Below are 21,635 nucleotides of genomic sequence, written 5' to 3'. Positions count from 1 at the left end.
AGGATACCGGCAGTTTCGTGGCATGGTGTACAAGTTGCTTTGGACACGTTGTTTTCAACGAGGGCTGAACGAGGTACGATTTCAACAAACGTTCAAGAACCCGCAGGTAAGCAGAATTAATTCACGAAACGATCACTGTGGCACCGACTATGATCATGAGTATCCGCCGCGCGATATAAGTCGACCCAATGAAACTATGGAGGGAGGGTAAAAAGGATATATCGCAACCAAGTCGATTTCGAGCTTGTCTTATTTCTACAAACCGGGAATCGCTGGCTGTTACCGGACGGCGTGGAAGGACGAAACAACACTGGGGGGCTCCACGTCATCGTGCATTCTTTCGCTTGGTGTGTGCCTCCTGTTCGTTCAAACGCGGGCCTAGGCGTGTTGTGTGTCAAAGGCACGTATCGATGCAAAAGACAGGGCAAATAGAAACACAGCAGAATTGGTTCCTATCGTTTCGCACCTGATACGTTCCACACCAGAGCCCGTCCTATGTACGAGCTAGAACTATCCGAAAAACGAGTTTAAGCTCCTCACACACTTCCTACGCTGTTTTCCTTTGTTCCAAATCAGGCTCAACGTGGCATGTACGCAAACAAGACACGCAAAGATTAATGCTTTCGAATTCCTCTTCAGGACAGTTGCTTCGCTTTCTCAGCAGGACGCGCAGATCGGATGAGAAACGGAGAGCCTTCCTCCGAAAAGATTAGTCAAGTAACACGCACAGAGCTTTCCACATCCAACTGGGGCTGCAAATACTGATTTGTCGGTTTTGGAGAAGTATTCCGATCACCGTGATTCCAATCCAGAATTTTTCTCCATAGTCATGTACCTCAGTATATGGTACCCGCTTGTGAAACCACGCGTCCACTGCCGCAGAGCATCCCATTGCATGGGATGCTTTGCATTGTAACGCTATTGTCACATAGGTGGGCATTTTCCCGCGCCATCACTCACCCTCACCTCACGAAGCACAGACTTTATTGGCCTCACTCGACCTCACCAAATTTTTCTCACCAGTAACTAAACCTCAGTCGCCCTCACCCGCACATTCCATTTTAAATTTTGCCCTCACAAACCTCACCTCAGGGCATCGGGATCCCGAGAGGCCTCACCATCCTCATCCTCACATGCCTTCGCCTCATGAGGGTCCTCATCCTCCCGTGTCCTCACCTCATGAGGGCCCTCATGTCCTCACGGTGCCTCACGTACTTTCACCTAATGAAGACTCACGTGTCCTCACGAGTCCTCATTCTCACGTGCCCTCATCTCACGAGGGCCCTCATGGCCTCACGACCCCTCATCCTCACGAGCGCTCGCCTCGTGAATACCCTCATGGCCTGACGTGTCTTCAAGTCACTAGGAGGCACATGAGCCACAAAAGAACTTTCCGTCATGTTCACATGACACGTCAGCATTGAACTGCTGTGTCGGTAGTTGGTACTAATGATACTGCGCGGCATTAAACTGTTTATAGGGTTTCGTGCTGTGCTTGGATAGATTTGGTAACAGTTGTTACTGTCACAGTGAGGTTTAACGTTAGTGTTTCGCATCAGCAAAGAGGAGCCCGAAGCTCGAAGCTAGAGGTGAACAAGGTTGCGCCCAAAAGCCACGGTCTTGAGGGGACTACGATATGGTCCCTTAAAGGGAGGCGACCCTCGGTCCTGCTTTTCTTTCAATGGGAGGCAACGAACAAGTGCCCGTTCGTGAAACCCACCTTCTCCTTCCGATTTGTTTCGGTTTCAGTCTGTCTATAATGTCATGATGACGTTTCTCTGGTAGAGGTCTATTCGAACGCTTTGCATCTTACTCTCGGTGGGCGCACAATGGTTCAGCTTCCTTTCAATGGCAGCGGTTCTTACTTCCTGAATAAAATACTGTCATTGATTGAATATCACGTTTTATGGCAAAAAATGCCACGAAGGAACCTGAGAGAACGCAAGAAAATGTGTGGACGTGAGTGAAAAGCGAGTTAAAAGTAACTTGGAACTTAAGTTACTTTGGCAAAGTCACCTGAAAAAGGAACGTGTTCCTCTGAAAGTTACCACGGCGCAAAAGTACCGAGTTAAATTACAAGTTAAAAAAAAAAAAAGGAACTTAGTTACGGTAACGAGTTACCTCGAACTCTGTGCATATATACCAGGCGGCAAATCAGGAACCTTCCTGTTTGGCTCGCCTTTTTGACCTGTCCTGGCTACTGATTTCACGCTTGACGCTCAGTTATTCGATATTCTAAAATAACTAAAGCTACGTTTGGCTAAAATAGACATTTATTTGATACGTATTAATTGAAAGGTCTGACATGTGTTCACCGTGCATACAAAGCCCATGCACTGCGTTGCGCTTAGTGAGTAGTGCACATTGTAACTAGGTTCGAACTTGCAAAGCGATACACACTATCTAATTTCTAATAACGAGCGAGTCTCATGAGTGGGTACGATTTCGCATACGTAATTTCATGATTTTACGCACGTAATCCTGTTGCCGTATTCGAAATGTGACGGCGCTCGAACATGTTCCTCACGCTCCAACTCTTTCAAACCTTGAATCCCTGAGAAACTGTTCTAACTATGGTTCTAACCTTTCATATAAAATCCAGTGCTATGTTCTTTCTCTAAATGAATGATGGGTTGTGTGGTTGGAACGTTTTCTATTTAGTTGCGTGATATCACACGAGGCTTATGCAATCGTATGCCAACAACAAGTTTGCCATAGAACAGCACTTGAACCATATGCAAGGAAATTAGAGTCGGTATACTCTGCTCCATAGGATGTAAAAGCTGCTATAAAAACGGATTTTTCGTGCTCCCAGAGGTGACAGGCAGCTTCTTCTCAGTTCCCCCACTGACTACAATGTGCTGCATTTTTTTCCCCCGATTGGTTCGCGGCGGTCAGCTTGAAAATAAAGACGATCCTTGTGAGGGCGATCACCCCTGATGATTCTTCCTCACAATATATTATTTAAAAAAAATATAGATAAAGCTCTCTGAAAAAACCAAAATATCCCGTTGCGCCCAGCTGAGCCACCGGCATTGTTAAATGTGCTCGTGGTATGTGCAATAAAAACCATGCTCCGCGTGCTCAGAGAGAACTTGTGGTATACAGATAGAAAAGCAAGCAACTTTGTTTCACCTTTTTTTCTTTTCGTACTTCGACTGGCAAGAACACGAGATGTCGCTTTGTGCAAGAGGGCGCCACGGTATGACTTTACTCGTGTTTTTTATTTTTTATTTTAGAGCCACCAGATACGGGGAGGGGAGGGTGGGGGGCGAGTGACATTAGTAAATCACACTGCCGAAAGCGGGTGTTGAAGCATTTATTGGCCTCAAGAGTTCAGGCCATGCTGAACTTTCGCACTTCTGTTCACTCAAAGGGTATTTTTTCCTAGGTGATACAATCTCAGTTCCAGGTATCACGTGATACCTAATCCACAGTCACTACTCAAGCAGTTGACACATCTCTTCCGTTCTGTTGGAGGCGGCTCTTGGCTGCAGGCACGTTGCTCCATTGGTTGAACCGTTGGCGCAACCTTTCCTTGACTTTTTTTTCTTATTCTTTTTTTGTTTTTTGTAGACACGCACTGTTCCTGAGACGTCCATGGTTCCAACTTTCGTGGCAGTGTCCCCTCTTTTGCTACGTACTACAGACTACTGTCATCATTGAAGCGAAGGCGTTCATTGAACTTATATAAGCGCTCGATGCCTTCTGTACGCGAGATGCGATGCTTGTGGAACAGTATTTCACCTTATAGCCATGCGGTAGTTCACCAGCAGATTTTACTTGGTTTGTGCCTTCTGAATTCGCGAACCGCGCCATCGCAGTGAGCGAAACGACGTAGGAGTCTTTATCATTGGAAACAGGGGACATTATACCTTCTTTGTTTGGAGACAAAAAGAATCATTGTATATTACGTGCTTTTGGTGACTGACCCGTTATCTGAATGTCCGAAAGAGCGCGAAAGACATAGCCGCAAGTGCGACGCCTTTGCTTGTCGTTATGAATTGAAAGTAAAGGGGAGACAAATTAAATTCGCTGTCGTCGTTCTGCTTCGCTCTATGCCAAAATATGAGTAGCGTGTATCTGCGCACGTAACAAGCCCTATTCTCCGAATTCTAGTTCTTTCTCCTAAAAAAAGCTGTCACAGTTCAAAATTGATGGCTAAATACGTGATGTAAGCATTGCACCACATAGCGGAAGTAGGCAGTAAAAGATCATTCTTCGTGACATGAAGAGATATGCGTATCTTTTTGAACACATCGTTGTGTAGATGTTATAGGGAGCAAGGACAGTACTCGTTCTTGTCGGTTATCCGAAGTACGTGGCTTCTCCCAAAGCCGTTGCTTGCAGAAGAGTTGGCAGACTTAGTGGCTGTGAGGCACCGTCATCACACGGGTGCGAAGTACTGAAGCACTTGGTATCCTGCAACACGTGGTACAGCCCAGAATGCCTTGTCCAGAGCTGCATTCACGAAGGGCAGTGTCTCGCGTCCCAGTACAGTGATTCGTAGTCGTCACATGTTGTGTCTTCTTGAAAAGTGTTCTGCCGCACGATCACTGCATGTTGGCTCGCACCCAGTCGACAGACATGGATACTTGATGGTATATCCCTGGTTGGAAAGATTGGGCGCAACCGAAGCCAGCCGAAGTTATGCCGACCAATGTCCATCTGTTTTCCAGGTTTAGCATCATGGGGCCGCCAGAGTCGCCCTGTAATGAATAAAAATACCGGTATGTGATAACAAGCAAGTGTGGCGTTGTAAAGAGAGGACGATGAGAGAGTGGGGTATTTTTCGGCGCGTGTGACGCGTGCTCGGGTTCGTCTCTTTCTTTGAATTAAATGAGCGGTTGCTGTGACCTTCGGTTGCTTCGGCAGGGTTCCGGTCCCAGAACGGTGGCACACTTGACTGCAGTAGCGGTGACGACTGAAGCTAAAGGCCGTTCAGAGGGAGTTGACAAGGACAAGGGACAACAGCGGCAGACTGAACTGGCCTGAGCAACAAACGTTAATTCATCGCGCGCTGTGCGCTATTGGCACTGGCGATGGTGCTGCCACAGAAGAAAACGAAGGTAATCATGAATCTAGAGGAGTAATGGAAGGAGGAACAGGACGCAATGCGGAGGCTAGAGAGTGTTCTTTTCATGTTACCTCGAACTCAGCGAATCTTCAGGAGCCCTTGTTTTGGCTAAACTACGGCAATGACACTTCGACCAGCGGTATTCGCGAGGTGAACCTATCATACCGCCACCACGCGGCGTTTAGCGGAAACCGTCAACAGTGCGAATCGGCGCGGGTAATTCGCATTAGAGCATTGCACGGGCCTAATTTTCAGGCACGCGCCCGACCCAGGCCCGGCTGCTACGGCCCGCACCCGGATCACATATAAAAAAGTGATAGTTCTCAGATGAGAATACCATGAAATCCCATACCCAATGAAAAAAAAAAAGTGACATGAAAATTCAGCTGTGCAGTGTCGTGAAATATGTTCGCGTACATGCCCGACCATGGCCGGCGTTGTCAAGCCCGTACCCGGCCCGGGCCCGGTGGCTGAAACCCGAGCCCGGCCCAGGCCCGCATAAAAAATGCAAAACCCGGGCATGGCTCGGGCTTTCGGGCCGGTAAGCCCGTGCCCGTGCAATGCTCTAATTCGCAAAGCATGCTTTACATTCGGTGCGTTCCCTCTGCTTTGTGGTCTTTGGTACCAACATGGTAACAGAAAATCAACACTCTGTGAGACGTAAGACGATATCGCTGGGCATACGAATTTCCATTTTGTCGTGAGCAGCAATGACGGTATGCAATTGTAGCATAGTAGAGTTTGTTTGCTAGGTACTTCGCGTGCGTGAGTGACGGTGACTGTGGTCATTCCTCTCAATGCATTCCTGGAAGCCCATGGGCGGATGTTTTTCGGCAAATCCCGAAAACGCGGAACCCTACGACTATATGCTGCACAAAATCCGTTTGGAGTGCACACTGCACAGTTCCGGACTGTCATTGTTTCCGCTTGTGGGAACTGTGCAGTGCACACTCAAAACAGATTTTTTGCAATAGCTAGGTTACGACACATATGCCGGCAACGGAGTTAGCAGTCACTTATGAGTACATATACGGATTTTTTTTTTACAGTGCAGCTTCCTAGATAACACGAACATCAAAGGAGATCATATGAGAAAACCCATCAATACGATAAATTATATCACGCACTTGGTGCTTTGCGGCGACTGGCGAGTGCAGTCGTGCGGAAGAACGGGAAGGTTGTACCAGTGAGTTATCCGAACCCCCCTACGCCCCCCCCCCTAACACTCCCCAAAAATGATCAGCAACACCCCTCTAACTTTTTCCCTGTGTACCCCCTACAGGGAGTGCCCTCGCTATATCAGCTTTAGACACATGTCAGCAATGAGATGTTAAGCTGTTATGACGTAATTAGACAAATGAACCCCCCCCCCCCAATTTTTCGCAACACCCCTCCGTGCTTGGGATTCTGGATAAACCACTGGATTGCACGTAGGATTGCTTGTCTCACAAGCATCCATCGAATGTAAGCCTAATAGTAACAATTGTAATATCGGAGACAGCGGCGGGATTTGAACCACGTATCTCTCGATTGCCGATCTCTTCCTGAGGCTTGTGTTGTGTTCGTCTGTTTGTGTGTTTCAGCCTCAGAACAGTTACCCATCGTGCTAATAGTAACAACCGAGTAACACCAGATGATCTCAGAATTTCTTCGAGCTCTAGAATAGAATAGAAGTAGAAAGAAAAAAAAAAAAAAGAAAGAAAAAAACGTAGGTCGCACTGTTGCGACCAGCTGTTCTATGACGATTGATGTGTGAAAAGCACTGAATGCTTTAAAATATTTTTTTCAGCACGTATATGTCCTTGAGGTATAGTTCGCGAGGGCACGCAGCGCAGGTTGTTGGTGCTGCTTTTGGCCAAACCGAGCCGTATCTGTGTTGTCTTCCTTTACTGCCCTGATTTGTTCGTTGGTGAAGTGTTTGTTATACATCATCGCATATTTCGTGAGCTGTTTCCCAATCCTGAGTTTGACACACCGAACTTTTCGTTGTTTCTTGTCCTTCGGGGGAAGTCATGAAAGCTAATTCTGGGGCTATAGTGCAAAATGCATCGCACGGAGGAACGTTCCGTCGCTATACGATTGGCTTTTTCGGCGTCTGTTATCTTTCTATATTTATCGTTTTAACGTAACTTGATGCTTTGTTGTGTCCGCCCTTCCGTGTTTCATCCTGAGAACGGCTTTCAATCATGCAGAACACAGAAATAGCGGAAATTTTTCCACAATCGTTTCGAACTTCGCGCCATCCACACTATTCGAATCGCCCAGAGCGCCGCCCATAGGCCGTTCTCCTCGCCATTAACGGGGAGGAGGAGGAGGAGGAGGCGATGTTGGGCAATGACCAATATCGGGTTAGATCAAGTTAGCCTAGGTTGCTTTAGTGAGGTTACGTTATGTTAGGGCAGCGAAGCCCAAATCTGGTCGCCGTCAGGCTGCGCCGCCGAAGTGTCGTTGCCGTAGTTTATCCATTTTTCCATCGGGTCACTCGCTTCGCTTTCTCATTCGGTGTTCTTAGACCATTGTTGTTTACCATAACATCCAGTGCAGTGCTAACCCATCAGTGGTAACCCGTCGCGCCTTGTGCCAGTTCCATAAAGCACAAGCGTCGGAAACTGTTTCGGTACTATATAGACACATTCATAACGATTCCCGTTCAAAAACGTTTCCACGTGCAATCTGCCTCCTTTTTATCCGGAAAATATAAATTGTAATTCGTTGGTCCTTACGACACAAGCGTCTCTCCGTCCTTCTTTGTAGCCGGCGCACATCATCTCCTGGTGAATCTTGATTCGGATGCCCCTGATGTAATGCCAGTGCTCGCACTCTTCTCTTGTAATGATGGGCACCTCGACTTTCTGCAGTACCCTAGTCCCATAGCGATTACCTGCACAGGGAATGGATGCCTTGATATGTAGAAATATTAGCATGAAACTGGCCTTTTCACTGGACGAGTTGTGTCACTTCCCACATACCTCACATCCACCCCATAAAAAAAGACAAAACGTATAGTATATCGCAAGAATTCAGTATATTTCGTCAATTCTGAAGCGTTCAGAACATCTCGTCCCTGCCTCCCGATACCTTCACGATGGTTTCCGTGTTCAGAACCGTGCCTTTCAACTTATGCTATCCGACGGAGACGGTTACCACGTCTTGTCACCACAACCTTAAGGAACCCGGTTTTCCGGGATATCAAGGTATCCCGGTGCCACACGATGAGACTATACGCACATATGAACGAATGTGCAAGGCAAGCAACTTTGCGGAAACTAAGTTGAGAGCTATCGGTCCAGGTGAATGGGAGCAGTGTTCGGCTGACTCCATCTGACGTACACGTCCTGCATGAATACTAGTGAATGATGCCTTCTACGTAATTGAACTATAGATTGCATATTATTACGTACACCTCATAATTCCATGATAGGCAAGCCTGAGCGATGGGCAAGGACACGTAAACAAACACAAACACGAAGGCGAGACGTTTCAAGGTCTTGCTGGTTTTGAGCCTTCGTGTTTGTGTTTGTTTACGTGTTCTTGCCCATCGCTCAGGCTTGCCTATCATGGAATTTATCCATCAGCTGGCCTGCATTTACGCCATTCTGTCAATACACCTCATAATTTTCTCTTGACTGCGCACACGTCACGATTCTTTAGCGAAGATTCGCAGGGCAATTCCTTTGCTGCTAAGATTTTTCTGGTGCTCTAAACTTGATTTTATATTTAAAACATTTAGCAAAATGTGCACGAGCACACAACGACACACCGCTACAGCTACGACTTCCAAGAGTTGCGTCTGGAAAAACTGACTATTTACCTTATAAGGCTGAATGTATTCACGGGTCGTATAGTCAGGTAAACGCAGCGCAAAGGTACACATACGAGAAATTTTGCGATTGCACCACCGAAACTAGCTGAAAGCGAGATAGCACGAGGAACCGCACTGCATGAGAGCACATCAATGACTCTCATTATGTATTCTGGCAACCACAGTTTGTGATCTGGCCGGGCACGCAACGTCCCGCCGACTAGCCCAGATTCTGAATTTTGGCCGGCACCTCGCGTGACCGTCTTTCGTTTCGCACGGTGCGGATGCGATACAGTTTCATCGCCACAGAAGTGGAACTTGTGTGCAGTGAATCCGACGAGACGTACTGAGTGTAGAGTCGGTTTTTCCCCATCCGGTCACCGTAGCTCGCCAGCCTTCGAAGGTCCAGCCACGCGGTGGAAGGCAGATGGGTACTATGTTCTCCTGGTAGCGCACGTGTCGGTCCAGCCTCAACAGGGCCACGTCGAAACGGTCGGGCTGCGATGCAGAGAATGCGAAGTTTGGGTGGATCTTCTTTTCGACGACGCTGTATGGTTGAGCTCTGGATAGCTGGTAGCGCTGGTCCTGGATGTCGTACGCTCCCAAGATCACCGAGATACGCCGCAACGGTGTACTATAAGGCAAACACGTAACATTTGACGTTACTAGCCTGCTGATATTTAGCTTGATGTCAAGCGCTCTCTGTAGCACTCTAACATCCTTTTTAGGCAACGTTCGTGCTATGGCGAAAAGTTGCAATCATTACACGGTCCTCTGGTACCTACTGGTGAACGCAGTGTGCCGCAGTAACGACGTAGTAATGGTTGACGAGAGCACCGCCGCACTGCTGTCTGGATATCTTGATGTGGGCCTAAGAAACACAAAGGAAAATCGACGTCCGTGAAATTTGAGTTTCTTTTGCAGCTATTGTAAGGGAACTTTTCAAAGGCGAGTCAATAAATCAACACCGGCCTCTTTTCTAAATGTTTGAAGTCTTCTTACCTGCCAAGGAAACTCTCCGTACTGTGCATCTTCTCCGCCAATAATCCTCCTCTGCAGCCTGTTTGTTGAACGACCGCAGACTGCAAAATGAGCTTACGATGAGTTGCCTATTAATCTGCTCCAACAAGCTAACCACGCTTCGCCCCCTCGACTCAGAACAACTGCACAAAATGTGTTGTTGAGAGCATCCATTGTACAGCTCGTTGTCATGTAGGTTGGCAATATTGTTAATCTAGGCACCACCTAATTCGTTTCCTAGCAGGATCTTTTTTTTTTTTTTTTCATAACGCGTTTCGTTTTTACGAACCGCTAATGGATGATTTTCGCGGGTATACCACGATATCTCAGCGTTCAAAATCACAGACATCAAAATCCACAATAACAAAATCACAAACTGCAAAATTAAAGCTTATATCTGCTATGTCTGAGAATGGCCGTGTTTCAAAGTAGGATATCACTGAGCAACGTGCCAGCATTGCGTGTTTTCGATGTTCATCTCAATCGTTTTAGTGAATGAAATGCACATTTTAGTGACGGTTAAGCTTCGTAGGGCGTACGCGCTGAAGCAACACAAAACGAAGCGACGTAGCTTTTTTTTTTTTTTTTTTATCGTCAGGGTGTTTTTTTAAATCCTTTACATGATTTTTATAAAAGTGTTATGAGACCAGTATAGATGTCGCTTCTGCACTTGAGTTCTACGGCCAGGCGCACGTCCTCTCGAAAAAAGTATGCAACTACAAGGTGACTAATTGCGTAAAATTCATTAATTAGCTCTCTAATTAGGGATTTCGGGCGAAAGCGAGATTGGGGAATCAAAGACTACCCCAGTTTAATGCCATTCCACGTTTAAAAAACCCTGACACGCACATGCGTCAATATATGCATCCCCGAATTTTGTTACACAAAAGTGCGTCCAGGAGCGCATCACCTTCGCTGACGGAGGCTTATCTGGGCCGGAAAGCTGTTTATCTGCCCAGCCTGTCGGCACCTACTCCAATCATCTCCATCGCTCCAAATCACGTGGCCCTCTGACGTGAAATGAGAGCTGTGCTCCCTGCGTTCCCGATCGCCGCGGTTCCGGTTTTGGCTCATTTGCATATCAAAATTCGGAGATGGATATCTTAACGTACGTGCGTGTTTCCGGATTTTTTTAAACGTGGAATCGCTTTCAGCTGGGATAGCCTTTCATTCTGCTATCTCGCTCTTGCCCGAAATTCCCTAATTAAAGAGTTCATTGATCAATTTCAGGTAATTAGTCATCGTGTAGTTACATACTCTTTTCCAGAGGATGTCTGTCTGGCCGTAGAACCCAACCACAAAAACGATATCTATGCTTTTTTAATAAAAATTCTATAAAGGATAAAAGAAACACCCTGTACTGGGTTGTAATGAGATCGAGGTTTGTTCAAGTTTGTTGTCTATCCCCGTGCGTGTTCTAAGCGGTGCCTGCATGTCTGGGCTTCCCCTGTGTCTCAATGGGGGCGCAAGCGTATTGGATGGCAAAGTTTTTTTCTTCTTCTTGTTTTGACATTTAAGTAATAGCGAATGCGACCCCATAAAAACCAGGCACGACTGTGTCGGCAATGGTCACGAAAGGTGTAGTCACCGTCATCGTCGTCAACGATGTGATGGTGTATCTTTCGTTGTTTCGCCCTAGTGGAAGGCCTGCCTGCGACACTAACTGCTTGCACGGGTGCCGGTGCCAAGTACGATGAACGCGTTGTAGGACGCACGCAGCAAGTGTAGAGGAGGCTTCCGCCGCATCGTCCTGTAGATGTGCCCCCGGACAGGAGACAAGCAAGCACAAAGCTGCAGTGGCCATCACCCTCGTGTGAACAAGAGCCCTGCCGATTGGAGTAGCTAGCTTGAGGTGCTAGTAACGGAGATGAAAAGGTTGGGTTATAATGGGCTGTCACATGCAATGTAACTGCTTGCATGTAATCAAGTATCGGGGACGTAGCTCTCAATAAGGATCCTCGTACTCGGTACATCACAGGGGTGACACAAACCCGCCATTGTTGTAACTACCCTCAAGCGTGTGCTTTTCGCAAAACCGCCATCTGGTCGTGGTCACACGTCATACGCAACGTCATTTTGAGGTCACCTGACCTTGTTTACATGTCGTTTTAGCGCCTGCCGAAATAATACAGTTGGCATAAGGTCAAGTGGGGGACGTATTTTGCTAGCGTAAATTATGCGGTATAGTATACGGAACGGTACGGTACGCAACACGGTATCCCATTTCCCCTTAGTTTAAGTACATGACACCGGCTCAATGTGTCATAGCGCGGGGTCGTCATCATATCTATGGAAGTGGTCAACAGTACGATCCCTCATGTACAAAACTGCGCGTTTTCCCGCGAGATTATCGGATATGAATAATTACCGCGATCGAAAAACGTCCAAAACGGCGCACAGAAAGAGTAAACGCGTCGTTTGCAAACGGTTTGGCCGCCGATCACGCCATCTTTAAGTGCGGTGACGTTTGCTGTGACGTGTGACCATGACTTGTCCAGAATACATTGCGTTCGCGGAGCACGCTTTCTTCTCTGGAGCAATACATTGGATGCCACCCCTGTGAGGTACATGAGGAATATCAATATTTTTAGAAACACTCTAAGAATAGCAGAAGGTAATTACTTTGCACAATTGCCATTTATCGTTCAGCTGCGGACCTGAAACAATTATGGCGAACTGTAAACATTGTGCTGTCGAAAAATAACGATGTTCCCGTCGCGGAGTCGACCGATATAGCTAATTTATTTAATGAATACTTCTGCGATGTCGCGGACCGAGCTCGTTTACCTACAGATATTACGACTACATGTATTACCTCTTCCTCCTGCGAATGAAGACCCTTGATGTGATGTGATGTGATAGAGGAAGACGCTTTTTTTAATGGTTCCCAGTGCCGGTTCTCAGGTTTCCTTTTCGGTAGTCCTTAAAACCATTTAATTACTGTGGTTATGGCGGTATATATTCTTTATTCCTCAAACGATTCTCTGACTTCTTGGCTGAGCCACAGTTTCAATTATTCGATGAATTTATTCTTGCTGGGTGTCTTTCCTGCTGCGAATTTGCAAAACTCATTCTGGTACATAAAGGGATGGCTAAATGGGAGTCTTAAAATTATCCAAATTATAGAAACATTAAAGCTCATGCAGCTACAGCTTTTTAAAATCAAATAATCTTTTTAAAGAATATCAACTTGAGTGTCACGAAAATAAGTTCACCAATCTTGCACTCGGGCACGCTATGGAAAAGGTCAGAACGAATATTGAAGCAATATTCACGAATAGTATATATATTGACGAATACTGCATGTCCATTGACAACGGGAAGTTTTGTTGGTCCCACTAAAGCCTTTGTCTTGATGCATTTCAGTATTCTTTTTGAGAAATTGGAAAGTTGTAGTATCAGACGGCGCTAAGTTTTACTTCATAACTGTTTACGCAATGGGGGTGGGGGGATTTATTGGCAGAAAGAAAGAAGAAGGGAAAGGTCGGCCATGCAGCACGCCGGCTTGCTATTCCCTAAACAAACAAACAAAAAACGTAAATAGGAAACATTGCGTTACTATTGCTGAAAGGGTACCCCTCCGTGTGGACCCCTGAGGGCAGGCGTTCCTCAGGTTTCACTTTTGCGTTCTTTGTCATGTCTATAATAACGACATACCGCCATAAAAGAGAGAGAAAGGAGACGAGCTCAGACAGAAAACCTAGCAAAATCCCAGGTAGCGGAAACCAGACTAAAGGACAACCAAATGAAGAGCTCAGGAAGCGGCATATTACTAATTCACTATTTTCCTTTCTCAGTTGACAGATCATGCATTACTAATACATCTGTCCTCCAATATGTTCCTTGTTTGTTTGTTTGTAAGGAAAAAAGAATTATTACTAATTATCTAATTATTTATTACTTATTAAAAATATATTAATTGTTCTGATCTCTTAGCTGGGTGTGTTTTTCACTTTCAAGCGTACTTGGGTTGCGCAATATATTATATATCCTTCTAATCTGTTGTCAAAGGAGGTTACTTGTTTCAGACAAGAAAAAGTTGTTGTTTGTCGGCGAAGGGTTGTCGCTGGTGCTCGGTAAATGCAGAGAACGAGAAGCCGCACTTACGGACTTGGATTGGATTAGATTGGATGTTTGTTTGTATCATCATTATCTTATTGTTTTTCTTTTCCTTTTCTTCTATTTCCATTTTATTGTCAACAAGATGTAAGAAATACGTACGTAAAGATGTGCATGCAAAGATTACAACGCGATTCCTTCGCCGGCAAACACTGTGCACATGACAACAAAGCGTATACCACGTGTTATCTGCGCAAGTGCGGCTTACGCAATCGCGCCAGAGTTGAAAAATATTGAGTTTTAGTGCATTGTACGCTACCGCCTTTGCATACGAAGGGATTGCGTGGTAGTTCTGAAGCTCCCTTTATGTTTTGCGCGTGCGCAGAACCACCAACGCTATTCCTTACGTACGCAAAGGCGAAAGCGTACGATGCGCTACAACTCACTATTAGTCCGGTAATGGTAAGTGATAACCAACATTTGCGAGCTGTATGTGTGTGCGTCTACTTACATCGCGGTATGTATACTTGAATCTGTGGATGGACGCAGTTGAGGCAGAGTGTCAAGAAGAGGACACACCAGTACGTCGTGTGTCGTTGCAGCCGTGGCATAGCAGCAGACCAAGCTGCCTCCTGCCCGGCCCGGGGTGCCCTGCAATAACAAAAGGTAACCCACGTTAAAGTGCCACTACGGACTAAATCTCGTGTCTTCAGAAGTTACCAAAGTTAGCTACCAAAGCTATGTTAGCTACCAAGCTACCAAAAGCTACCAAAGTTATGTTACTGAAATCTTCTTGTGTCACTTTACATTCCTGCAAAATATTTCGGGTCTACGTGACGCGAAAACTAGAGAAAATTAATTTTTATTTTTGAGGACTGTGACGTCATGTTAGGCTCTGACGAAGCGCCCATGCTACTATCTGGGAACGTTGTTGCCCTTCGCGTCCTCCGGGGGGCTCACTTTTTGCGCTACGTTCGCGGAGCCCCACGTGACATATCATGCGACCGCTCCGACCTTCGAGAAAACACAAAGGAGGGAGAAGTCATCTCTCCCATTTTCCCCTCTTTCGATCAGTGTCACGTGACTTCTCCACCACGTGACCCTCTCCGGACGCCGGCGTCGTTGCTGGGAGACGAGTGCCCTTTCCAGAACATGACATCATTGCAGTTTATGGGCTTGTGATTACGTCACCCGCTCCTCGCGTCATCGACACTTGTGGAGGCTCAGCAGATCTTCAAAAATTGACAGAAATGCACAGCGTTCGTAAACAGGATTGAAATTTCGCATATAGAATCCTTGAGACACCTTCTTTTCATGGACTAAATAAAATGAACGCTGTTTTCCGAGTCCGGAGTGGCACGCAGTCACGATGTTGCGAATCCAAAATTGTAAGGCATAAGATGCGACTTCGAGGACATGGCGACTTTCCTCATTCCTTTCATTATTAATTTATGTGTTGTTGTTCGAGTACACCAAACACACGCGTTTATGCTACGGCCTGCCCATATTTGTTTTCCTTGAATAGTGTTGTTGCATATTTCGAAGGACTGTAATCGAAATTCAATTAAATTCTATTCGTATTTATATGCCTCGTGGTGTTATACATAAAACTAAGGACGGTCAAAAAGCAGCACAAGTATTGTTTGTTCACAAGGGCGCATCTCCCACGGGTATTCGGTTCAGCTGCAGCTGACAGTAGCATATGGAACTTCATACAAAGAGGGACAGAACCACTCAGTGAAATAAGAAACGGAACTGACTGTGTGATAGTACATTCCAAAATAGGCGAACGAAGCAAAACAATAACATGAGTGCTATTGGTTCCGGGTACCAGAAAACAATACTGGCAAACATGCCTCTCAGAGCAAGCCGAAAAATGTCGCCGAAACTGATTCCTTTTTTATATATTCGTTAAGAAACATTCCAATATTGTAGGGGAGTCATTGATTACCGTATAAGTGAATGTGGAACTTTCTAATAGAGTGCTTGCTATGCTCTCGTTGTAGTATTGCTGTTGCTGATGAGATAACGACAAGGTTAGAAATATCAGTGTGTAATGAACACGGGAACATAATTATTCGACAATTCAACTGGAATGGTGCCTGGACCTTACCTTGGCTCATAGATCTAATATACGAAAGATAAGTACTTTGGGAAGTTTAAACCACGTTACGAGATAAAGAAAAGTAAGATGAGCAACTGTATGGTTCTAAAAGGTAGCGACGAACACTGATGAGCTCAAACAAAACAAACAAACGAAAAAATGTTTCCAGAGAGAAAATGGCTACCTCGTTAAATAACAAACATGACACCGCAGTCGCGTTGATGACAATATCAGAGTCAAGCGAGCACGAAGTAAAGAATAATCGCACGAATGAGAACATTCCCCATATACTGTGTATTCAAACGAGCGCCATTCCCAGAACAACAACAACATATATATTGTGATGATGAAGTGGGGAGGTTTTCCACTCCCTCAGAATTACTCCGTGCAAGATACGAAAAACGTCATAGCTTTCTGCTACCACGTAAGCACGACCGCTCAACGTCACGTATTTTCGTGCAGTACTAAAGGTGGTAAATACACAGTTCGAGATAGCTCGTTACAAGTAACTCGTTACTGTAACGAGTTACTTGACTGTCTTACTCGACTGTAAGTTCCTTTTTTTGGTAACTTGTAACTTAACTCGCTACTTTTGCGCCGTAGTAACTTTCAGAGGAACTCGTTCCTTTTTCAGGTAACTTTGCCAAAGTAACTTAAGTTAAGTTCCAAGTTACTTTTAACTCGCTTTTCACTCACGTCCACATATTTTCTTGCTTTCTCTCCGGTACCTTCATGGCATTTGTTGCCATAAAATGTGATATTCAGTCAATGACAGTATTTTATTCAGGAAGTAAGAACCGCTGCCATTGAAACGAAGCTGAACCATTGTGCGCCCACAGGGAGTAAGGTGCAAAGCGTTCGAATAGACCTCTACCAGAGAAACGTCATAATGACATTGGTAGACAGACTGAAACCGAAACAAATCGGAAGGAGAGGGCTGGGTTCCACGAACGGGCACTTGTTCGCAGCCTCCCATTGAAAGAAAAGCAGAACCGAGGGTCGCGTCCCTTTAAGGGACCATATCGTAATCCCCTCAAGACCGTGTCTTTCGAGCGCGACCTTGTTCACCTCTAGCTTAGAGCGTAGTTCAATTCTACCAAATTCGTGGCACTGTCGAACACTATGGCGTCATTTGCTTACAAACAGGGAGAGGTCTGTTGTTGGACATAAACGAAAACGATCTAAGCGTGTTGCACTCCTCAGCAGGCAATTCAAGGTCTAACTCAACTGCGCTCACGCGCGCTGCACCTGCGTAATGCTATTTTGTGTCCGAAGTAACTTGGAAGTAACTCGTTCTTTTTTTTAAGTAACCCAGTAACTGCGAGTTACATTTCAGGCTGAAGAACTTTGTTATTAACTTAGTTACATTTTGCACACAGCAACTTAACATGTAACGAGTTCTTTTTGACGGGTAACTTCTCAATCTATGGGTAAATATGCTGCGGGGCAGTCGCAAGATAATCCGTAGCAGACGACAGGGAAACACGCAGACGCTGTCGTCTGCTAAGTGCGCTGTATGTGGTGATATGGCACTCCCGATATTCCGACACCGTCGAATGCTCGTTTGAGTTGGATTATATGTAAAAAGAAAAAGAACAATAACAGCTTTATTGTGAGATGATGAATGCGGAGTTTCATCGCGAGGAGTTTCATGTCAGGAAGCATAGACCTAGGGTACATATTCACACATAGAGTACGTACAAGTGCAACTTGCTGTACAAGAGAGCATTTTTTGGTCTTATCGCTTGTCAGATCCGAGGGAAGCATGTTTCCCTCGGCTGTCATCCGCCCAATAGTGAGCCTCGCTCCTTATATTTCTCCGTTTCTCTGTGACAGCTGCCTATGCTCCAAATGTGGCGTTGTAGCGAACATTGAGCACGTCCTAATAGAATGTAAGCTCTACGAAACGGAGAGGCGGCAACTCTGTGCTCAGCTGAGTGGTGCTAGCCGACAGACGTTCAACCTGGCTGCAATTCTTGGCCCATGTCAGAGCCATGTGCAACACCGTCGAGGTCTTCTGATGTTATTGGAGTTCCTCTTGGCTACCGGCTTGCTCCAGACACTGTAGGGTCCTCCCCTGCATCTCAAGGACCATTGGCGCTCCTATCATGTGCCTGTTCCTTTTGTGTGACGTAGCGTTGCGCAACCAGAGGGCGGGAGTTCAACAGTTGTACTTGCACATAACTTCATTTTCATATTTCACATCTCATGCTTCTCGTGTAATGGGGTAGTGTACTGCTCTCAAGCGGTGAATCACCCCAGGCCATAGTCATGATTTAGTTGTTGTTGTTGTTGTTCTCCGTTTCTCGTTTGCGGCTGTATTTGGAGTCGCGCGTCCACAGCCTGAGACAGAGCAGGCGACCGGTCGGTATCTGTTGTGAAATGCTACGTGTACTGTTGGGGACATGGTTAGCTAAAGCCGCCTGTCAGTACTTCGCCGTCCCATATTACCTCTGTTGCGCTTGAAAGTGTTGCGCCAATATTGTATTTGAAGGTGGACCACGTGCTGCACGTGTTTATTGCTCGAAAGAAATAATCTTGCAATACCTGGGGATTTGAGGTGAGATAAACAAGCAAGTGCTAATTTTAGACAACCGTGTCCCCTACAGCACGTTTGGGTTGGACAACGAGTAATTTCGACCACCTGTTCCTCGTTATTGCGCCCGGAAAAGACAAATATTATTCTTCTCCTGCTTCTTCTTCCTTTCCTTATTTATTCTTCTTATTAAATTATTATTGTGTTCTTTGGGTGTTTTTCTCTTTCTGTTGTTGTTTTTAAGTATTGAGAGAGGTTCAGCCAAAAACTCTTTCTGTTCAGCTTCCTTTATCTGTGGAATTCCCTGTCCCCCGCGACTTCCGCATTTTATCCGAAATGAGGTGAAGATGCCACTCCGTCCAGGAATGTTGTCTTTAGCGTCGAAACAACTTTCGTCGTTCAGCGTCGTTAAAACTCAGAACTGCGCCAGTCGTACTATTCGGACGTTCGTTACGTTACGGTCATGCGCCGTGACTTGTGGTGCGGCGTGGCGTGTTGGGTACGTGGCATCCGTTTTAAGTTAGTTGTCTATGCTGCCGAGGGATAACAGAAGTATTATTATAGTTTATTGTAATGCTTATATTATTATATAATTATTGTAATAGATTATTTTTAGGGAGCGAAGAGAATGAATCCAGAAACATATCCACCTTTTCTGTTTCGAATCAATCAATCTATCAATCAACCACTATGTCCAATGGCTTAGCTGTAGGACACTTACTATATATAATAAACCTCGGTCCTTCTTGATTTACTCTTCAGTAATAAAATTCGGCCGGCACACGTTTTCTCTCGGTTCACTCCACGTTTTCACTCCACAGACCTACGCTGTCTCACCATGTCCTTGATGAAACATGCATTGCGCGTTTCACTTTCTCTTCGGAGCACAAAGAAAAGAAAGAGAGAGAGAGAAAAAAAAACTACAGGAACATGGAACTACAGGAAGGAATGTAACACAATCGAATTAGTATCTACTTTAGAGTTTAGAGCAATCGAGAACAGACGTCATCCGTTATTCTCTGTATTGGGGTCACTGCGAGTGCGTTAGCGTTTCCTTCAGCATTCGTGACAGACAGCTGCATTTATTTTAATGATAGCAATGATTCGTCAGACACGTAGAAAAATGCTGTTACTTGTGCAATGACGGCACCGGAAGTCCGAAACGTGACACATTTATGTCGCATTTTAATCGGAATTATGTTTCGTCAGCGTAAGTCATTTAAATTCAATTGGGTGCGCTACTTGAACCTATAAGCAATTATACTGCAGAGAGAAGATGAGAAGCTCCCGATTAGTTTCTCGCGTTCCTACGAAATCGAGGACGTGAGCTAGATTAGGGCTACACACGAACTCTGCCTTCGTTTCGTTGGTTGTATTCGTGCCTCGTCACTGAATGGGAGCATAAGGCGGCTCTTGCTCAACGACCCCTCAACACTTTGCTCTCCCCGATGAACTCATGCACCCTCTACGCATCTCCACTCTTCATCCTCTATGCTTCATCCGTCTTTCTTCTTTCTTTCTTTATTATTATTATTATTATTCGCTATAGTCGTGACGACGCGCGCTTGTGTGTGGCGTGGCCAATAACGGCGAGCCGATCCTGCCATTAACCCCTCCCCCCACCCCCGGGAGCATAACTAAACAAAACTTTTATAGGTTATACTAACACTTTCATATGAAAATTGGCTGATTAAATATTTCCAGAAGGGTTATTCGTACATAGAAGACACTATTGTTACTGATAACGTGATAACTTATGCTTTTCAAGACTTTGGTTCAACGAGATTTTATCTAACGTGGTAGTGGATGGGACAATTGCACACAGGGCAAACTCAACACACGCCTCACAACGCCCAGTTGCATACTTCCCATTGATTGATGGAAGTTGAAGAAAAGGCACAAGCAGCGGGATTCGAATCCACACCCTGTGAAGAGAGGGTGGGCAGTCAGAGGGTGTGCGTTCGAGCCCCACTGCTGTTGGCTTTCCTTCAACTGCCATCAACCAATTGAAGATTTCATCGTTATATCCGTATTTTCCCCAAATTCTTCCGGGAGTAAATATTTGTCGGAGAATACCGAATGTTCGCCATGAATGATGGCCATGAGTATCATGACGGTCTTTTCCACGGCATACTGCCGCATTGACAGCTTTTCACCGTTTGTTTCCAACTTTAAATCCCTGTCGAGATTTCCAGTGCACAATGATCGAAGCAGTATATGGAGCATTTTTGCAGTGTGTCTAAGAGACACGGATATGTTTAGGGCGCATACCTTTTAGCCGTGTTGTGTAATGCCAGCTATTTTAGCTTCGAGGAAAGTGTGCAGTTGGAATGTTCGTCCAGAGATTACGAGGAACGGGAATTATGACTGTTTCCGCGTTCGCGGCATCCACGGCCTCTGCAGCGTCGCGACCCACACAAAGACGCATTTGAGTGTACTGCCGACCGTTTTGTGTTTCTAGACAGTGGTTACTGTTTGCACGTTGGTAAAATGTTAAGAAAATGGCCAAAAACAGAGTATTATATGCCTTTCATGACAGTGTTACAATAAAATGAACACCAGGTATACTATAGATTGATTTAAGAAAAAAAATGGAGATGTTAGTCGCGAGCCACTCGGGACTGGCTACTCCGCAGGTCTCATTATTCAGAAAAGGAAGGGAAACTACACAAATCTATACACTTTGAAACGGAATGGATGAAAACATCACCACAAAACTTGGCACGAAAAGCAATAGTGTAGGAGAGTCCGCGTGCGAAATCTCAATTAAAAAAAAAAAAAAAAAGAAAACCCAAAGAGATACTATACTATACTACTATACCTATACTATACTATACTGTACTATATACTATATATATATATATATACTATAGACCTGTCTGCTCCGAGGATGGGTTCAATTAATTGAACTTAATCAGAACACGGACCGTCCATTCCTACGCGTACAGAGATCTTTCTGCAGCTTGAGTTCAGCGGTACTCTTTTTACTTGCGCAGTTAAAATCGTTCGAGGGATCTCACAGAAAGAGGGCCTGTCG

The 21,635-nt window shown here is 45.4% G+C and overlaps 1 protein-coding gene across 1 annotated transcript; it reads right to left on the bottom strand.

Moving 5' to 3' along the window:
- Positions 1–4,200: 4,200 nt before the first annotated feature.
- On the bottom strand, positions 4,201–14,603 carry LOC135385001 (serine protease 30-like). The gene is made up of 7 exons (XM_064614178.1): positions 14,470–14,603; positions 11,488–11,754; positions 9,882–9,961; positions 9,665–9,750; positions 9,227–9,513; positions 7,801–7,958; positions 4,201–4,709 (listed from the first exon to the last, which is right to left on the bottom strand). Exons 1-7 carry the CDS (start codon positions 14,567–14,569, stop codon positions 4,554–4,556), a joined length of 1,134 nt encoding a protein of 377 aa, XP_064470248.1. The 5' UTR covers positions 14,570–14,603; the 3' UTR covers positions 4,201–4,553.
- Positions 14,604–21,635: the final 7,032 nt, after the last annotated feature.

Source organism: Ornithodoros turicata, chromosome 2, assembly GCF_037126465.1.
Source record: "Ornithodoros turicata isolate Travis chromosome 2, ASM3712646v1, whole genome shotgun sequence".
NCBI classification, from domain to species: domain Eukaryota; kingdom Metazoa; phylum Arthropoda; class Arachnida; order Ixodida; family Argasidae; genus Ornithodoros; species Ornithodoros turicata.
This window is presented reverse-complemented; position numbering and strand designations above follow the sequence as displayed.